The sequence below is a fragment of the Lissotriton helveticus genome, chromosome 1_1 (genome assembly GCF_964261635.1).
Source record: "Lissotriton helveticus chromosome 1_1, aLisHel1.1, whole genome shotgun sequence".
In the NCBI taxonomy this organism is placed as follows: Eukaryota; Metazoa; Chordata; class Amphibia; order Caudata; family Salamandridae; genus Lissotriton; species Lissotriton helveticus.
In genome coordinates this window covers 1,894,626,790-1,894,648,079 of record NC_136057.1, presented here as the reverse complement: position 1 = coordinate 1,894,648,079, position 21,290 = coordinate 1,894,626,790, and the positions used below count along the sequence as shown (strand labels likewise).

At 45.5% G+C, this 21,290-nt stretch overlaps 1 protein-coding gene across 3 annotated transcripts in view; it reads left to right on the top strand.

Moving 5' to 3' along the window:
- The window catches only part of ODR4 (odr-4 GPCR localization factor homolog), a 237,167-nt gene that overhangs the window by 50,336 nt on the left and 165,541 nt on the right, over window positions 1–21,290 (top strand). For all 3 annotated transcript variants that reach the window (XM_078642589.1, XM_078642600.1, XM_078642610.1), the window contains exons 2-3: window positions 1,532–1,664; window positions 16,519–16,659. In XM_078642589.1, the coding sequence (XP_078498715.1) occupies window positions 1,566–1,664; window positions 16,519–16,659 (240 nt within the window). In that variant the 5' untranslated portion in view covers window positions 1,532–1,565. The remainder of the gene's footprint in view (window positions 1–1,531; window positions 1,665–16,518; window positions 16,660–21,290) is intronic.

Genomic DNA, 21,290 nt, shown 5'->3' with positions numbered 1-21,290 from the left:
CTAGCTGATATCCTGCTCAAATTACTTTGTACCTTTGGGCGAGGTGAGAGTGGCAATTTGGTGCAAGATGTAAGTGCAAGTGTGTCGGAGTAGGCCCTCGGAAGAATCACCTTTGCACGTGTTCCATGGTTTGATTGCTGAACACAAGTACATGTGCAATCTCTGTAATAAAGGAGAGTAGACAATCAGTTATTAGGGAAGAACAGAAAATGTAGGCCTAGTTCCTGGACTATTAAAATAGCAGGTGGAATCACTTTTCTTGAATGGGTCATTGCACAAAGTAAAATATTGCTATATCTAACTAACCTTTAGGCTTTTTGCCCACTCACATTAGTAAAGCACAGGTTACGCCATTTTTCATTGTATCTTATAGTGACATTTCGACTATGTCTTAAAAGGTCAGTGCTTTCTTTACACGAGGCCATGATATATCGTAGCAGATGTGGTTTGACTCCGAGCTCAGCAGTTGTGGTCCACCATGTTTGTCTTCTTACCACTTTTGTATTTAGATGTTGCCGGAGTTGAATCAAGAGCAAATTCATAGCTCCGTAGATTGTTTTTCTGTGGCCGGAAGCTGATTTGACTTTCCTACCCTCATCAACACTATGCAAGGATCTCCTGTATATCGTTCAGCTAAATAATTTGGCTTGTATCTTGGTCAATGATTACTTGGGTATATGTCAGTGTTGAATTAAATGGTGAGCAATGGTTGTCAATTCCCAGGATCTAATTTGATCCCTTTAGTGCAATAAGGTATAGTCCTGGTGATTTACCTTTTTTGTTGAATGGTGATTTTAGTTTGTTAATGGGAATAATCTTAATGCCATCCACATTTCAAAACATACTTCTAGCTATATGTACATCATCCCCACCTGCTGTTACAGTGCTTTACAGAGGTGTGTAAAATGTATATAATCCATGCTTCCATGTTGACGAATGAATCAATACTAGTTTTTCTTTAGGTTTCCAGTCAGCAGTAATTTCTCAGAATGATCTGGGATCTTTATTATCTACTACCTTTCAAATAATATTCCATGGAATTTGCTGATATTTTTCCTTAGAATATATCTGCCATTTACTTCTGTGTAAAGTATTCCTGTTGCTATTTTTCCTACTTGACTTGTTTAAACTGTTTACATTTCTAACCTCATAAACTGTACATTGTGAATGTGTAATGAGAAGTACAAATCAAGATGGCTGCAAGCACGATATATATGAGCATATTTGTGTAGAAGAGCACAGACAATTTAAACCAATAAAAAAATTAATATCTAATTTTAAAATGGCAGAACTGTAAGAAATAAATGCAAGAAAACAATAACAATCAGTTTAGAAAGCCTGCCAGGGTTTTAAGTTTATCTTGCAAAGTTCTCAGACTGCATCATGTTCATGTAGGCTGCAAAGTCTGGAAAAGTTTGGTCAGAAATCGTGTTCAGGGCTATTTCAGACCACTTACAGTATATTCTGGATATACTTGGTGAATACGTGATTTTGGAACTAATCAATGTATTATTTTAATTTTATTATGCAGATTCGAGGAACTGGATTCATAGCAGATTCTCATCATGGGGAGAAGTTACTTTGTGGAAGAGGGGGTCGAACTCTACCTTTCAAGGCTTATCGTTAAAGAGAAGGACTATGTCACTGGGCTCTTAGTAGGACAAGTAAGTGTACCTTATTATGTATTTACACGTTTTTACTCTGTCAGACAATTCTCCATTTGATTTGTTAAGCTTATTAATAATAATAATTTGAGTTCTGCCATAACAACTCTGTTCTTTATAGACCGATGTTGTTTGTTTGGAGTGCTCTTTGAATTTTCTTCTCTTATTTATGTTATTTTAAGCTTTTTTCTGTATACTGTAGATGTCCTTTGTCGGCTATTTCAGAGAATTAATTTCATCCACCTATTAATTTAATGCCCTGCAAGTGAATTAGTTGCTTTTTGCGAGTCAAGATGTTCGGCTCCTGAAAGTGGGAGAAGTTAAGAGACAAGTGATGAGTCGAGATCGAAGTCTCTTAGAATAACTGCGGCTCAGCTGGTGAGACTAATTCTCACATTGAGGGAGTAGGAAAGAAATGTGGATTGGAGACCTGTTTACATGGAGCAGAAACTCAATCCATATACGTTACTTTGGCAAACCTCCAAAATGGTTGCGTTCTCCTTAGCTGCAACAGTTAATAAAGAACAATCATGTGGGCGTTCGACGTAATTGGGCATCACCATTGTACAGCATGGTTCCCCTAAATTGGTAGTATTTCAGGCATACACCTTTTATACATTTTCTAGAAATGCTTGGACTTCATCACTTCCACACCATAACCCCTTATCATAATGGGGGGGGGGACGGGGCGGGCGCCCACTGTAAGGTCAAGCAATAGAGAGGTAACTTTGTCATTATCCAAGATGTCAAGGACACCATTCGCCGCCAGATGTATGTCAGTCCCCATATTTCACATGAACTAAACCAAGAAAGATATTTACATAAAATCTCATGATTCTCAGTACTTGTCTGTTTCAAAGTGGATTATTAGTAGTGGTAAATATGTACCTTCCACTGGCACTAAGGCCACTAACACATTCTAGGGCTCAGAATAATTCTTTTTCAAATGCTCAACTCTTGGTAGCTTGGCTGTGAGCATCCAGTCTTAACTTTAGAGACAGGTATGTAAAGCATTCAAGAACACCAATTCAGTAAATAAGTAGGACACATGACACAATAAAAATCTAAAACCAATTTATAAAAATAGAAGATATTTTTAACTTTAAAATTGCACCAAAATGAAAAAATACAATGTAGGGAACCCCAGATATGAATGTTTTAAAGTTTTAGCAATATATAGCACATAGAAACCTATTGCGCTTATTGGGACATCTGGACACACTAGACTGGGACATAGTCAAAGTTTCAGGCCGACAACGAATGAGCCCTGCACGGCTACCCCTTGCAGTAGGCCTCTTCAAAGTGTTTACCTTCTTAGAAACTTTTCTGGAGCTTTTTTTGCTGGGGTCCTCAAAACTCTCCGCCAGTCTGGATTCAGTGAGGGTTCGCCGGCTTGCCTTCCAACAAGCTCACTGTCAAAACTATGGAAGTTAGACCTCTGGAGCTTTCCAGAGGGACAAACCAGGGTTTGAGGCTGGCTTGCGGTTGAAGGTGGGTGGCTTGACTCTCGCAGTTCGTCCCCGTCAAGTCTGTTATCTCCGGAAGTGGAAACTTTTACAGAGTTTTTTTCCCCGGTGTAACTCGATGCTCCTCACCAGCCCTGATTTGGTGAGGGTTTGCTGGCTTGGGGTTCGACCAGCTCCTGGACAAACTCTTGGCGTTCGATCTCCGTAGCTTTTCAGCAGGACGAACCTGGAGGGCAGGCCGGCTCCTGATTGAGGGTTGCTGGCGTGGCTGGCCAGGTAGAGTCGGTCCACTTATGGAGCTTTTTCCAAAGTTGCTCCAAACGCCTCCACCTGGAACTTCTTCCTGAATTTCCTCTGAGGGTCCCCAAGTGACCAAACTTACTCCGTGGGTCTGGAAGCTCCAATATGGCCCCTGAAAGTTTGGGACTTCAATTCCCACGATCCACTTGGACAAAATCCTTCTAAATCCACTGGAGTCACTCCAGGGTGGGGATTCTTGGTGGTGATGATTCAGGTGAGCTCTGTTAACCTGTAGATTGCAGGGGATCCACTATTTAGTCCTTTTGAAGCACATTGAGTCCACATGACTGTAGTTCCAGATTTTGCAGCAGGCACAGTCAGTCAGAGGGCAGGTCCTGGTTGGTGCAAATCAAACTTCCAGCATGGACCCTTCTTTTTCTTCTTCTTTAAAGCAGCAGATCTGAAAGGCTTTGCCCCTCTCAGATACTTATTCTGTGTTCTCTGGGATCAATTAGGAGGGCACAGCTATCCAATGAGGTGCAGGGCAACACCCCAGTGCATGACTATTTCCTCCAATGTGTGGCACCATGGTCTTCCAGAAAGCACCATTCTTCCAAAATTCAATATGGCTGAAGTCTCAGCAGAGATGCAAGAGCTAGCTAAACCAACCTCCAGATGGATTATCGCCATAGTTGCCAATGGCAGACATGGACTGGAGCGGTGCGGACGCCAGCAGGGAGATAGGTCGAGCTGACGACAAATCCCATTGAAGAGCAAGACCACACTTCTAACTCCGATGGTTTCCAGAAGAAGGAGACCGCTGGCACCCAGTCTGCCTCGACCCAGGAGGGCCATGGCTGCAGGCAACTACCTTTCATATACTTTAAAAGGTGGTGGGCAGGAGACTCTATACTCCCACTAGTGTGAAAGAAAGCACCAGGAGTTATTTTGAGTCATGGGTGTGGTGGGGACACAAACGTGAGGGAAAAGGACTTAGCTCACGTACAACCTACTTATGGCATCCCCTCTTTGATTTGTTCTGAGGGCTGCAACAAGTCCTCTCTTCCTGGGAGCCGACCTCAGACCAAGGGACGGCTAAAGAGAGAAGAGAATGAGGATTCAGAAAGGAAAACCATATACGAAAAGCGAGTACCCGAGAGGGCAGTTATTATTTTCACTTGTAACTCTACTGGGCCTGCCAATAAAAAAAATAAAAGGACAATTTCTGTCATCACTAACTACGTGTCTTACCCCTTTTATATTCCCTGAAAGAAAGGGGTATACACTGCCACCTGGCTGGGTTCAGAGGGGATGTGTGTAAATGGAACGGGCATATTCTACATGTTCCCTCCTTCCTTTGAAGCTCATTGTTTGCGACCCCTCCCCCTTGCTCTGGCATTCCTGTGCAGCAGAACCCTCTCCTCCCAGGATGGCTCTTCACCCCAGGTGCCACTTATTACTTCTTAGCCTGGCTAATCCACTTTACTCTGACTAATCAGGGCAGACCACTGGACCTGGATTTTGGCTTACAGACATGAAAGTCTTATAACTTCTTATCTGTATATTTTAGGATAAATTCAACAACAGCATGTTGTTTGATTCGTCAATACCATTCTCCTAATTCCTCAAATGATCGTTTTCTGCAAAGCAGAGCATTAGTTATTAATTATTAACTTACTGCCATGTTAACCTATGTGGCTGGGGATCTGCAATGTGAAATATGAACTGGGCCATTTTTCTAACACCAGGACGTATAAAACATTTTTTATAAGGACCCTGCTTATATCTAAACGACCCCCCCCCCCGCCCCGGGACACCTAGGGGAGACTTTAGAGATTCTGAATATGTACAAATATCGTAGATCCTCATTCCACAAAAGTCAATTTTGGGAAGCACTTTACTACAATGAGGGAAGTGAAATGTGCAATTTCTCTATCCCGAGGGCCATAAAACCTATTTTATAAGGGTCCTCCTTATAAGTACCTGTCCCCCCACCCCTGAGACACCTAGGGGAGACTCTGGGGTACCCAAACACCAAAGTAGAGTTTGGGCACAATTCTCATTTTAAAAGCAGTCCTGCAACACAGGGCTGCTTTTAAACTGACCGCAGGCTACCAGCAGTGCACACATGCAAGTGCTGAAAAGGCTGCTGGCCTCTAAACTGCCATGCCCTGTTATATACTAGGAACGTAAAGGTAGTTGTAATCCCCCTACCCTATAATGTACTAGGGCCTTAGAGGAGAGGTATCCAAATCATAGGTGTACCCTTGTGTATGTATGTGTTTTCACTATATTCTAAGTGTGTTTTCAGAATAGCCCAGGGACATTCAGAGTCCATTACCACCAGTACCAGTCAGCAACAAATGGGGGTGCCCAGGGTACAGAATGACTTTACAACATTGTCTAAACCAAGTAGCCACAGTTTTCTCTAACATACAATTCCTACCACAAGGAAATTCCGATTGGACAGAAACAACTTAAAATAGAACTCTCAAAGTTATTTGGAGAAGTTGGGTAAATAGGAAGAGAGGCATTAAGATGGCATGAAAAACAGGGTGAAAGCGCTACATGATTAATTCTGAAATTACATCACAAACACATGCAACTAAACAGATTTAAATGAAGCCTGCAACTTACAAATGGAAATAGACCTGAAGCAGACAGCGAGTTAAGGTAGTCAGTCATTTGTGTGAATCTCAAGAACCGGGTGCAATTTGCTATGCTTATCAAGTTGTCTGTTTCCAGTGCAAACAATATGATTTGGCAATGCAGACCAGCAAATACAGGTCAGAGAGACGATTTATGAATTATGTCAATAGTTATTAAACCGAATGTCTTACAAACAATTGCGTTTTATATTTTTTAAGCACATTTTATTGATTTTAACACATAATAGCAATAATACTTTAAAGATCAGATCACATAGCCCCCCATGCACCCCCTGTCCTGATCCATTAATGGTTAAATACAGGTCCCTACTATTAATCTGCCATGTGGCTCATAATACTTGATCACCCTCCCTGCCCTCAACCCAATCAGTTACAGATTAGCAATTTTTTCCTATACCAATCCTCTACTTTGTTTCCATGGCTCCCATATTTTCTCGACTTGATCAGGCACCATCAGGGCTGTGTACACCGTCTTTTCTACCACCATGCACTAGGCCATATTTTGGGCCCATGCCTCTACTGTGAGGGAGGACACTGGGATTATGACCCAACTGCGGACTGCGGAGAAGGGCCCTCCCACCCACATTTTAGCTATGTCTTTACTGGCATTTATCATAGACAAATCACAACAAATTCTTTCATGTCTGATAGAGACATCTGATCCCAAATTCCTTACCTTTGAATTTCCCAGGTGTTAGACTGGACCCGGAATATTTTTCTTCGAGACATTCCCCTGTGCTCCTATATAAACAACACATCGGTGTGGTGACGTCAGTTTTTTTATTTCTGTGCCAGGCAATCGCTGATCCGTGAAGAGAGGTACTCTCTGTCACTTTTTGAAAGGCTTTTTTTTACTTTTGTCAACCCCCTTTTTGGAGTTAAGGTTTTATCCATCATGTCTAGGAAGACTTCTGGGTTCAAACTATGCGGCGCCTGCCACTGCGCCAGGTCAGTGACTGACCCACACCTGGTTTGCCTGTGGTGCTTGGAGCACAAGCACGACTCAAAGTCATGCTCTGACTGTTGGGCCATGGTGCCGAAGGCTTTCAGGGAGTGGTCCCTAAAGCTACTTGCTGCCCGGCAGTCTGCCCATGTTGCGTTACTCCTAGTAGATCTCCTTGAATGTCCCAGTCGATAGGAAGGTATGGGCGCCGCTCCAGGAGTTTAAAGTCCTCGTCATCCCACTCCAAATCCTTGGGACACTGAGATAAGAGGCACAAAGCACAAGAAGTCGAAGCGTGCTTTGATTTCTCCCCGTCCGTCAGCCGATGCAACAGAGGAGTCTCTGCATTCTGGGCCTTGTTCTTTGGAACCTGGGCCTGGTTTGACAGCTTACCTCCCCAATTTTCCTTAAGCTGGAGTGAACCCCCCTCCTCCCCCTCCAACCCTGAGAGTTCTATGAGGCCATGCGCCAAATTTTTGTGCAGCCTGCACCTCCCGATGCGCCTTCGAGTTTCACACCGGCGGCTCCAGCCCCGATGCCTATGTCCTCCTATAAGTCATGTCTGGCACTGGTTGTGCCATTGCGACCTTTGCCAGCCGAGCCGGCGCCAGCCCCATTCTGATCCCCGACGACCCAGAGCAAGTACTGGGTCGACTGCTGCCTGTACCGGCAAAGATAGAAACTCCAGGTCCTAGGTAATTTCTTGAGCCCTATCCTTAGGGGCTAGGAGTGGGAGAAGATTGGGAGGGGTCGCTGTACCATTAAGAAGACCAGCCTTATTAGGAAATGGACTGGTATGAGGAATTGGGTGAGGCCAGTGGACTGGACACCTCTCCAGATTCTGGGCATGCTTTCTGACACTACCGTGGCTAAGGAAGAGGGAGTGTTATTTACTATGGTGGTGTGAAGGGCGGCTGAGGGTCCTGGACCTTCAGGTCCCTTCCGTGGCGATCAACACTAATATCTTGATGGGAGTTCTGCAGCCTGGTGTCTACTCTTTGGAACCCTTGCTGCCCTTTAATGAGACCCTTATAGATGTCCTACTGAAAACTTGGTCCAAGTCCAGCACAGAAGCTTCTGTGAATAGGACAATTTCCGACTGCCACCGCCCTGCTCCAGGCGACCCAAGTTTCCTCACTACCCACCCTAGCCCAGAGAGCTTGGTTGTCCAAGCCTCTCCCTCCCATGGCGCGTTCCTTTCTGCTCCCCTGGACAGGGTTTCCAAGAGACTGGACAGTTGGGGTAAGACCATCTTTTCTTCCACCAGCCTTGCATGCTTATTGGGCTGCTATTCCACCTCCCTGTGGGAAACTGTTGCGCAAGTGCTAACACAAGTCCCGGATAAGGCCGGGCCATCCTATCCCAAGCAATGTCAGATGGGAGAGATTCAGCAAGGTTCACCATCCGTTGTGGTCTCGATACTACTGACTTGCTGGGCAGAGCGACTTTATCGACGTTGGCGGTTCGACTCCATGCTTGGTTGAGAACTTCTGACTTTTCGGGGATGTCCAGGCCTCTCGCATGAATATACCCTTTGATAGCACTCGTCTCATTGGAGGCAAGGCAGATATGGCACCGGAGCGCTTTAAGGACTCACGGTCTATGACCAAGTCCTTGAGCCACTTAAAGGCCACTTTTCCACTCTGCCTTTCGTGTCTATGGAAGGGGATTTTAGCCAAGCCAGCCCTATCCCAGCCACAAGACTGCTCAAGTTACAGAACCTCTGTGCTGCCAAGGATGCAGCTCGTTCTGGCCCCGTGGGTTTGGTAGCCAGGGTTCGGTTAAGTCCATCACCCCCCCCCCCCACACACACACACACACACACACACAGCCTCAGCTTCAAAGCCCTCCTAGTCTTGCCTATCACGATCATGGGCAGCAAATTGGTGGTAGGTTATGCCATCCCCTCCACCACTGACAGACCATCACATCAGGTAGCTGGTTCCTCCAAATAGTCTGAAGGGGCAAGGGGGAGACCTTTCGAGTCTCCCCCTTACCCCCCTCCCCCCTATCAATGCCTCCATCTTATGACCGGCTGGCGGTGGATCATCTTTTTTTTGCTTTAAGAGAAAGTAATGGCTCTCTTGGCCAAGTGAGCCTTAGAGAGGGTTCTGGTGCCAAAAGTAGGCTGTGGTTCCTGCTACTTTCTGGTCCCAAAGAAGGATGAGGGCCTTCATACTATCCTAGATCTACGAGCCCTCAACTACTTCCTCAAAAAGTAAAAGTTGAAGATGCTCACATTAGCTCAGGTCTTGTATGCCCTGGACCCGGGAGACTCAATGGTAGCGCTGGACTTGCAGGAAGCCTATCCCCACATTCCCACCCTGCCTCCTCATCGGCGCTACTTTTGGTTTATGGTAGACCACGTGCATTTTCAGTTCACTGTGCTCCCCGCTGGCCTTACCAGCACCTCTCGGTGTTCATCAAGGTGATGGCGGTGGTCCCAGCTCATCTACGCAGATTAGGTGAGTCAGTTTTCCCCTATCTCGATGACTGGCTTTTGAATGCGGGCTGGCCCCTGGCTGTTGCCTCCCACCACCAGACTACAGCAGATCTCCTGCATCCGCGTTGTTCACTATCAACGTGCTGAAGTCACACCTGACTCCCTCTCAGACACTCTCTTTCATCGGAGCTGTTCTGGACACAGTGCAGTTTCGGGCTTATCCTCCCAAATGGTGAGTTCTGGATATTCAGGGTATGATACCGATGTTTCAGCCTCTATTCCTGGATTTCGGTGAGAATGACTCTGAGGCTGCTGGGATTCATGGCTCTTGCTGTTAGTGACTCATACTATATGATATATGTGGGCTCTGCAGTGGGACCTGAAGTTCCAATTGGCGCAGCATCAGAGGAATCTCTCTGACATGGTCCAGATCCCAGGGGGAACTGCACAGGAATTGCAGTGGTGGCTGACAAACTGTGATTGGGTCACCGGCAGACCTCTCTCCCTTCCCCAACCACATCGCACAGTGGTGGCAGATGGTCAATTCTGGGATGGGGCAGCCATCTGGGAGAGGTGGAGATAAGTGGACTCTGGTCTCCGGTGGAATCCAAACTCCACATCAACTTGCTGGAGCTCCGAGCAATTTGTTTGGCATTGAAAGCCTTCCTTTCTCCATCAAGGGGAAGCTAGTGCAAATGATCACGGACAACACCACAGTCATGTGGTACTTTAACAAACTGGGTGGGGTTGGGTTTGTGGACCCTTTGTCAAGAGGCCCTTCGTCTCTGGACTTGGCTGGAACGGCAGGGCATAGCTCTGGTGGTCCAACACCTGGCAGGCTCACTGAACGCCAGGGTGACCGAACTTAGCTGTCAATGCATAGTGAATCACAAATGGTGTCTCCATCCAGAGGTGGTGCAAGGTCTCTTTAAGCAGGGGTGAGAGACTGGATTAGATCTGTTCGCCTCTGCAGAGACCGCCTTTCATCTATAGTGGAGTCAGGCCTCCTGTATGCCTTTCCACCCATACCCCTCCTACCGAGAGTTCTCAAGAAAATTAAGAACGACCGGGCCTAAGTCATTTTTGTGGCTCCGAACTGGGCACGGAGAGTCTGGTATTCCGAGCTTCTCCAACTGAGCATTGATCCTCCAATCTGGCTACCCCTTCAGATGGATTTTCTGTTGCAGCAGCAAGGGCCTGAACCTGTCAACTCTACGCCTTCTTGAGATTGAGCAGCAGCAGTTGATAGTATTCAACCTTCCTCCCAAAGTCTGTAATGTTATTTTGTCAGCCAGGTGTCCCTCTAACAAGACGGACTATGCCTGCCGATGGTGCAAATTTGCAATATATTGTAGAGAAATGTCTATTGACCCTCTTTCTGCTTCCCTTTCTGATGTTTTTCTTTTTATTTTACCCATTGCCTAGCAGGGCTCTGCTCTGGCCACTCTCAAAGATTACCTTTCAGCGGCTGTCAGACAACCCTTATAATTGAAATCTCCCATTGTAAGTATATTCCTCAACGGGAATTGTACATGTGTTCCAACCTTCCCCTTTCATTATGCCTCAGTGGGACCTTAAGTTGATTGTTGCTTTCCTAATATGTGCTCCATTTGAACCTCTGCTCAATTTCCTCCCCTCCAGCTGCTTACCATCAATACAGCCTTTTAAGTGGCAATGACTTCTGTCAAGAGGGTGAGCGAATTGCAGGCTTTGTCATCCAAGACTCTCTTCCTGACAATATTTCCTGACAAGTTGGTGCTTCGCACTAGAGACTCTTTCCTTCCAAAACTGGTAGCACTATTCCATGTGGGGCAATCTGTCACCTTACCCACTTTCTGTGCTCTACCACATCCCTCGAGCGACTCCACCACCTGGACCCAAAAAGCGCATTGTCATTCTACCTTGACTGCACTAAAGAATTCCAGGTGGATGACCACCTCTGTGGTTACTTTGGGGCAAAAAAAGTTGTGCAGTGCAGAAAAGGACTATCTCACAATGGGGTGTCCTCTGCATCAAGATTTGCTACGCTCTGGCAAAGAAAAAAGCCTCCTGAAAGCTTAAGTTCTCATTCCACCATAGCTAGGCTGCTATCACAGCGTTGCAACATGGAGTCCCAGTCCTCGAGATTTGTCAAGCGTCAACGTGGGCAGCCCTGCACACATTTACCAAGCATTACTGCCTCAACAATCAAGTGCACAGGTAAGGCCTCTAGTCATTCTGTCCTGCAGGACTTTTTGGTCAAAAATTTTCCACAGTCCCTCCTCCGGGGATGGTATTGCTCGGGTATCTATTCAAAGGTGAGGAATCTGCGGCTAGATAGCTCTATCAGATGGACAAGTTACTTACATTGGGTAAGGCCTTATCTGGTAGAGAAATGAACTAGCCGTAGATTCCTTACTGACCCACCCATCCTGCCCACACTGCGGACAGGTTTCTGAGGTCAGGGCTGATCCCTTCCTGAGCCCTAGTTGTTAAAACACACCAGTGTCAGTGCTCTTCATAGCTATGCGCTTCTGCCATGGAAAGTCGTGAAAAGTAACTGACGTCAGCGCGCTGAGGTGGTGCCTATATAGGTGATCCGAACGTCACTACGGGGCAGACCGTGCCAAAGACATCATGCAGAGCCGACCAACACCACCTACTTGCGCGCAAGGGTATTGCGCAAAAAAAAAATCTTCCGCATCCAGTCTGACACCTGGTATGGATCTGCGGCTAGATGATGTCTCTACAAGATAAGGTGTTACCCAAGGTAAGTAATTGTCCATCAAGGCTTGGTATTATCTTTCAATATACCCAGCAGTGCCATTTCCATGGGCATTTCAAACTCAGTCTCCATAGTTCTGTGAATTTGCTTTGTAACTCCACACCAGCAGGTTTGTATTTCTGAGCAAGTCCAAACCATGTGCATAAAAGTGCCTACATATCCACATCTCCAAATAGTCATAGTCACAAGATTTTATTAAGCGCACATATCACCCAAGGGTCTCAAAGCGCTAGCTTAAACCGTAGATGGGAAGTGGAACCAACAGCAGAAGAGGAAAATGTATAAAAAGAGCCAGGTTTTTAGCCTTTTTCAAAACAGGCGATGATCAGTGACCATGCGTAACTGCAAGGGGAGTACATTCCACAAAGTTGAAGCAAGATGTGAGAACAATCTCCCACTGTTCCTGGTGGTGCATATCCTAAGTGGAGTAAGGAGATACTTGGTTTCTGATTTAAGGGTTCTGTTGGGCAGGTACCAGTTGAGTTTTTTTTGGCCAAATAGCTAGGCCCATTCCTGAGGATGATTTTATGTACCAGACTGATGATCTTAAAACGGATTTGTTTCCTGATTGGTAGCCAGTGGAGGGCTCTCAAACCTGGAGCCAACGGGGAACGGGACGGTAGGTTTCAGTACTAGTCTGGTGGCGGTATTTTGTAGCACCTGAAGTTTAGTGAGAAGCTCTTTGTTAATGGAGGCCATAAGAGCATTCCCGTAATCAAGCCGGCTGATTCTTAGGCCCTGCACAAGCTGTTTTCTTGACTCAAGTGGGATCCATTGGAAAACCTTTTGTAGGTTCCGCATTAATCCATAGCAAATGCCTGCTACATGGTTAACATGGTCTTTCATAGACAGTTTATTATCGGTCATCATTCCTAGGTTGCGAACTACAAGTTTGGGGGACGGACAGGGGCCAAGATTCTGAGGCTACCAGTCACTCGACCAGTATTCACTGGCCTTCCCAAAGTGAATGATCTCCGTTTTACTAGCATTAAGCTGGAGGTGGTTGGTTTGCATCCAGGTGCTTATATGGACCATGTAGTTTGTGAATCTGAGTTTAGTGTCGGAATGGTCAGCGTCCAGGCTGATCAGTAGTTGCGTGTCGTCCGCATACGACACAGTGTCAAACCTGTGAGATCTGATCACCATTGCCAGGGGTGCCACATGAAGATTTAAAAAGGTGGGGCTAAGGATAGAGCCCTGGGGGACTCCTTTATCTACCGTCCCACTTTGGGAGACAAAGGTACCAGTTTGGACCATCGAGGTTTGGTCTGTTAGGTAGCTCCTGAAACAATTTAGGGCATTTCCCCTGATTCTTTTCTCCCACAGTCGATGTATTAGGGTTCTGTGGGAGATAGTATCAAACGCCACTGACAGATCAAGTAGGACAAGCATAGCTGACTGCCTGTTGTGCTGGGCCAGTCTAATATTGTCAACTACCTCTATCAGCGAATTTTGGTGCTGTGGGCGGCCCTAAACCCTGATTGAGGGGGGTCCAGCACTTTATTATTCTCAAGAAAGGTTGTACAATGCTTGTAGACCAAGGACCCTAAAACCTTTCCGAAATAGGGAAGGAGAGAGATTGGTTGATACAGAAGCCTTTTTCAGGATGGGTTTGACCCTGACTGCCTTCCAGATTATAGGAAAGGTGGTACTATTTAAAGATAGATTAAAAAGGTCAGTTAGGCTTTTGGGGAGAGCTGAGGCAATGTTGGCAAGATATGGAGTGAGACAGGGTCAAATGCTGATATTTCCCTGAGTTCCACCTAATTTAGCCAGGTGCACTGGGTATAATCTTTTTATTTGGACTGCTCTACAGCCTGATATAATGTTCATTCACTCGGGTCTCTGCAAGGCTCTTTCAAATCAGGATCATCCAGGTCTTTTCCCCACTTATTGTGGAGCCTATAAAGGGTTTTCTGTAGGTAATTAATTTGAGTTCTGTATACTAGGGACGTTGTATGCTTCTGTAGAAGGCAGAAAGGACACCATATTCTAGCGGAGATTCCTGTTCTAACTCTCGCATACGTAAGGTTCCTTAGTGCATGGAATATTTGAAGATGGTGGTAGTATTGGTAATCTTCCAGCTAGTAATCTTCCTGCAGTACCCTAAATATTTTTAGTTCTCCAGAGCCCCATATGTCACTTAGTTAGTTTTGAGATGTCAATAAATATCTTTTTTTTGTAATCTTTCAAGCTTTCCTAGTTCCTTCAGTATTACTGATCTTCATACTGATATCCATACGGAAATTTCTAGTATATGTTGACTTTCCGATCCCATTAGTCCGTTTATCTTTTGCTGTGTTTTTACTACCTGTGTTGTGTGGGTTGGGCATGTCGCCAGAGTATGTCCACTATGTCATGGTGCTAAATAAGCTTTCTCCCACGTTGCGCTGCTTTCTGTCAGTATAGATGGTTCCTGTTGCTTACTGTTTGGCCAGTGATTGATAACTTTCAGTTGCTATGCCCAATAATAGTTTTTGAAACTTGGTAGGACAATTCCGCCCTCGTACACTCCTCTACAGAGAGAATTCAGAGTTATTTTGGTGACTGCCATCTCAAAGCTATGTGCAAACTAGCCCTTCTATTCTCCAAAAGTACTCCCTGGAATTCTACATGTTGTATTCTGGAATGCGTATAAGAACTTGGGCAGAGTAATCTTTTTATATAGTCAGGCTCATCCCATTAGGGGTAGGGTTTCCTCCAAAGTTTAAGGTCTTCCTTGAAGTTTGTCAGAAATGTTATGGAGTTCTCCCGTATAAAAAGGTAACTCCTTATGGCCGCCTGGATGCTAGGATGATGGAATCCATCAATAAACTCTTCTAGTAGGCATGTTAAATTTTCTGGTGGGTTCCAATTTGTTAAGGGATACAGAGTCCACTTGGACCAATTTATTTAAAGTTCTGAAAACTTCCCATATATTTCAATCACACTTAGAACTCTGGGAATGGATTGCTATTACTGTATTGGATAGAGAAGGAGATCGCCTAAGGCAAAATTTCATTCTCCCAGCCCTGATCACATTTCAGTCCTTTAATAAGGGTGCCCTTGCTTATCCAGCAGGCTAAAGGCTTTGCGACTAAGGCGAATCGTAGCGGGGGTTAACGTCATGCCTACCTTGTCCCCAGTCCAAAGCAGTTAGTTATGTTTCAAGGACTTGATATGCCCTATATGATGTGCCTGATAATATGTGGAAGACAAATTAATGAACTGAGCATGTTATTTTGAATAATAGGCTGCAGTGCAGCAAATGTCAGTGTTTATGTCTCCATGAGTTTTCTGGGAAAGTTCCTCATGAAAGCGGTTTCAAGTCACTTAATGGGAGGTTATATTGCCAAGTGGCGAAGGAGTGACTTACTAATAAAGAAAACATGGCTTGTAGTCCCAGATTTCATACTTGAACACATTATGTGATCCTGGACAAATTGAGTCATCCCCACAGCTGACATAAGTGGAATCAGTTTAAGCCCAAGTGCTATATACGGACCTGGATGGAATGACCAACATTTTTTTAATGAAAGCTCCAATTTAATAATTGTGGGTGCGGCTTTGCTTTCACGGTGTGTCAGAGTGGGACTCGTTATAGACCTTTAATACACTTTCAGGAGAGTTGAGGTCTCGTTGGTAAGTTTCCAACTGTGTATTCCAGGGTTATGGCACAAGCTACCAGATAATGAGCAATTACTTCCTCTCCCTATGCATTAGTTTCCTTCTCTCTCAAAGTGGATGTGCTTGCAAAGAGGCTAAATACTACCGAGCTATTTTAATGACTGGACTAGAGCGTATAATTTGCTTTAAACCTCTTACATGCTAAACTGTAATACGTCCTTTAGCTGTGTTTTGCCTTCACGAGTTTACAGGGCTCATGACAGCAGCTTTAATACACTTTTAGACAATGGTTGCTAAGACGTCAATTGCCTAAGAAAACATAAATGAAACATAAAAGGTACCGCCCTAATTGAATAATATAAAACCTGCGGCATATTGATAGATCTATTTTTAAGTGAAACAGATTGGACATCCTACCAGTGTTTGCCAGTTGCAAACAGGCGAGGACACTCCATTAATTAGTACCCTGACTTCAGTCCAGCTGAAAGCACTTATCACCCTGTCTAATGGATAGAGTGACGAGCATTGATCCCCTCACACTATGCTGTGGTACACTCATGTCAATCTATAAACCCAGCAATGTTTGAACATAGCGTTTCTGCCTGTGCGCCTTTCGCTTTGCGTAAATTACTGCATTTGTTGAACAGTTCTGTCTGCCCTTGCTTTTCTTTTCCAGATGTTATATGCAGTCTACTTATGTTGGTCATTTTAATTCGTTTGCAGTGTTCCCAACAAAGGGATTTTGTAGTTCTGGCTGTTCGCACACCAGCCAAAGATGAAGAAAGTGATGGTCCCCAAAGAAAAAGTGGTCAGTCAAAGTTAGACCGCATCGATGAAGAGTGGGCCACAGAGCATGCGCGCCAGGTAAGACCAAATGGTTCCCATTATGGTTCTTATAACTCAGACAAACAGCGGAGAAACCAATATCTTATCCTCTGGGTGTTATTGCACAACAGCGTGGAGTCAATTTGATTAACGATAAAGTATTAATGTTCAAGTCGTTCATTGGTCAGGACATGTAGAAATTTAGTAATCTGAGCAGATAGAACATCTGTTCAAGCAGGTACTTAACCTCCCTGTAAATTTAGTGGTACAAATTACATTAGTTTTTGTAGGACTGGAATTAGTTTTTACCTCAGAGTTGACACTAATGCCTCCAATATGTTAGTATGGGAGTGTGAACCTAGTGAGTGTGCCCAGTAATGGGGCTCTAGAGGTACAACTGGTTGGACAATTCAAGTGAGGGGCGATAAGGGGAGTGGAGTCTGAAGATGTAGAGAGATATGGCCTGCACGCTTCCCTTTCCTCCCATACATATTGTAAATGATAGATAGTCACACTCTAGTTGTAGGATGCTAATGAAAGTATCCTAATGGGGTCAATTATTTAAGAATGGAAGTTAATCCCATGTGGCATGTTAATTGTTTACTGAGCACACCATGAGGTCATTTGTAACCTGGCTATTCTCCTGCTCTTAAACCTAACTGGCAGAAAATATATTGGCCGTACTAAACTCACCATTATAGCACATGGGCCTCTAGCCACTGAGAGCTAGTGAAATAGAAGCAGGACTTGAGAGAAAAAGGCCCATGACAAGGTGAAAAGAAAGTGTCAGTGCCCAAAGCTTTGCAAAATAGACCGCGGCTGCAGCAATCAGGAAAGTTAACGCACCCAATAGAACTCTGGTCGTTTTAAATCCGCCTCATGCCTCTAATCCACTACCAGACACTTCCTATCCCTTTATCTCACTGTTGCAGGTTACTGCTTTCCCCTTTTTATGAGGGCCTTTCTCTTCCCCCGTCTTTCCCAATTTGTGTGTTTTTCTCTCTCTTGCTATCCTTAAATATCTGATGCAGAAAAATAAGTGCTGATCCCCAAACGTTGTTGCCGGTGGCCCCCACCGGCAAACACTGACTCGAATTATACAGGGTCTTCTCCTCCACTAGATCGGAGGAGTGTCGCCCGCCAACTAAAAATGCCCCCAAAATAAAATGGCAATAAAGCTAATTTATTACCATTTTATTTTTCATCAACCCGTCATAAACTGAGTGTCAGGACGGGGCGCGATCTCCTGAGTGGCAGCAGCAGGGAGGAGTAGTGGGCTGAATATTCACTTACGTTCAAAGTGCGCTTGTCCCTTTGGCTGGCTGCCTTGCGACTGGCAGTCAGACATGCGTACTTTAAACCCAGGCCCGGTTCTAGCGGGTAGGCTGGGTGGGCCCGGCCCACCCAAAGATGAGCCTGGCCCACCCAAACAGGAGCCTCGGCCCTCGCAGTGAGGGCTTGAAGGCAGGCGTGCGACGCACAGGTCGTGCGTGTCAGCCCAGGGAGACAGCTTCCCGGGCGCACACACACACAGACAGTTTAAGATTATCGCAGCCGCACCAAAGTACTTAACAGGTCTTTAAAAGACCATTAACATGTTAACTAAGCTTTGTTTACTTTTTCCACCCCTTCATCTCTGCATGGTGAAAGGGGACAAATCCTTTCTTTGACAACGGTAACCTTTGGTAACCTTTGCCTACTGTCCTGCTGCTTGATATTTCTTTTTCTATGCAGCGCAGGGGAAAAGTGGTCTGTTTATTCCTAGTCACCCCCTGACCCCTGCAGCTGCTTATCACATAAGGCTGTGACACAAAGTATGACTAATGGAGTAGGTAAGAGAATGTGTTACAAAAAAAAAATCTTTTTAAAATCTGCACAGGCCCAGCAGGACACATACTTCGTATGTGCTTCATTTAAACAGTTTTTATCATTTCATCATAGCCGATGCTGGTCAACAATCCAACAATACAAAATGGCAATGCCCAGATAAAGTTGGTGATTAGTGATCCTGCTTTAGAGCAATCGTTTGTCCGTTAGTATTTTTTAAATGCAGACGCACTGTATTTTATGTGGATAGCTCAGTGGGTTACTGCCTTTGTCACAGAGATCCTTGTGTTACTTCAGAAGTTACAATCCTAACAAAAGGCAGTGAACAATGAACTGCCACCAAAGAGCTGTAAACAAACATGAATGGTATAATTAGAACTTCGCTTTTTTTGTTTTGTGATATAGTTAGAACTTCCCTAGTCTTTTCATTATTCTAATGTTGCTAAAATGAGTATGTTTGGGCAGATATACATTTTATCAGTAAAGCTGACCCCCATGGAATACTCTTTAAATCCTACGGTTGTGTTTCCCCAGACCAAACCCTCTTAAAATATACTACCCACCAGAATGGATGACCTATGATTCCTACACCTTGTAATCCTCATTGGCTTATGTGACATTCCCTGTAGACTGATTTACATACTTGCATGATTCACTGTCTCTGTAAGTGTGTGCGTGGTGTGAAGTACTGACACACACTACATTGATATGAGCAGCGTTATACAACAAATTAAATGCATATGAGAGAGGGGATACATAAACATGAGGGGCGCTGGTGGAGGGTGCCAGTGAGGGAATCCGAGGAAGAGGTCATGGGGTGGAGGGGGAAGCTAGGGAGAGATGAGGGGCACTGGTAGAGGGTGGTAGTGAGGGAGTCTAAGGAGGAGGTCATGAGGGGGATGGGCTACAGAGAGATGAGGGGCGCTGGTGGAGGGTGCCAGTGAGGGAATCCGAGGAGGAGGTAGTGGGAGGGGCTATGGAGCGATGAGGGGCACTGTTGGAGGATGACAGTGAGGGAATCCGAGGAAGAGGTCATGGGGTGGAGTGGGAAGCTAGGGAGAGATGAGGGGCACTGGTAGAGGGTGGTAGTGAGGGAGTCTAAGGAGGAGGTCATGAGGGGGATGGGCTACAGAGAGATGAGGGGCGCTGGTGGAGGGTGGCAGTGAGGGAATCCGAAGAGGAGGTCATGGGGTGGAGGGGGAGCTAGGGAGAGATGAGGGGCACCGGTGGATGGTGGTATTGAGGGAGTCTGATGAGGAGGTCATGAGGGGGAGGGGCTACAGAGAGACGAGGGGCACTGGGGGAGGGTGGCAGTGAGGGAATCCGAGGAGGAGGTCATAAAGGGGAGGGGCTATGGGGAGATGAGGGGCAGTTGTGGCGTGTGTCAGTGAGGGAATCCGAGGAAGAGGTCAATAGGGGGGCCATGGAGGGATGAGGGGCACTGTTGGAAGATGGTAGTAAAGGTATTTATGGAGAAAAAGGTTTTTGGTGCAGCGCCAAAAAAGACTTTTGCATCAGCGCTGAAGCCGGCCCTGTCATGGCCTTTCTGTTTTTGTTTATTTAATTAGCAGTCGGGCCATAAGGGCCACTGTGGAACATACTTTAAAGTGCGTGCTAATTATATTTATTGCTCTATTCAATGTTTTAAGTATGAAGGGGATTTTACTAATGTTTTTACCGGGAGATGGTGCCTGACATGGGGCGGGGCCCAAGGTCATCTGTGAGATAAGGTGCACTGGAGAGGAGTAGTGGATAATCAAGCTTGTAATGGAGTGCGTTGAAGAGTCCGTGGTCAGGTGGAGGTAGTAACGAAGAGGGATTCTCCCTGAAGGCTCACACAGAGGGAGCCCGAGAAGTGTCACTTGCCTGATACTCCCACCTCAGAAACCTCCTCTTCCCATCAAAGGAACATTACATAGAAAAAATACTTTTTGTGAGTGATAACATTAAAAAGAGATTTGGAAAAGAGTGAGTTTTACTGGGCCTTGTAAGACTAAGAAGAGGTAAAGGAAGGCCCTGAAGCAGGCCTGCCTAGACATATATGCGACAAATCGAGCCCGCAGTGGCCCACCCAAATGCGTCCTTGGCCCACCCAATTAAGAATTCCTGGAGCCGGGCCTGTTTAAACCTCTCTTAAGCTGGGTTGAGAGCAAGCACAGGATTCTAGTGTCCTTGGCAGCAGAGAGAGGTCACTCCCTCCAATCCTGGTGCTTCTCTCATGCTGATCAGGCTGATTAACAGCATGAGAGCAGCAGCAGTACTGGTTAAGGGAGTTAGCTGGATCCTGCTCTGAACACTGCACTGGAGCGAGATGGAGGACGCGTCGTACATGCAGCATGTAAGGTAAGTGAATATTTATTTTATTTGCGGCCCGCGATAGTGCATGCACCCACCCGCCAACCATTTGCTGGCCCACCACTCTCCGTAGCTGCCAGCCACCACTGAAATTAAGCACTGACTGTTGGAATCAAAGAGTTTCTTGGCGAGGTGGCCCATCATTGCAGCTGTTAATGAGAGGAATGACCACTACGAAAACAGGCTGGTTTCTTGTGATTTCTTGTGGAGTGAAAAAACGTGTATGATGCAAAAATGGAAAAATACCGATTTTTGTAACACTTTACATGTGGAATGACTTTACAGTCAGTGTCAGTCGTGACTCTCAGATTGCAAACATTGTGGGAAAGCTTCAGAGGGGGACATTTGATATAGACTATTCATGACTAGTTGTCAATCTCCATTAGTTACGCTGTTGTAATTGTTGGTATCACTAGGGTAAACATGGAAGATGCGGTTGCAGTTGTTACTTACACAGACTTGAGTATTCCCAAAGACTAATCGGTTGG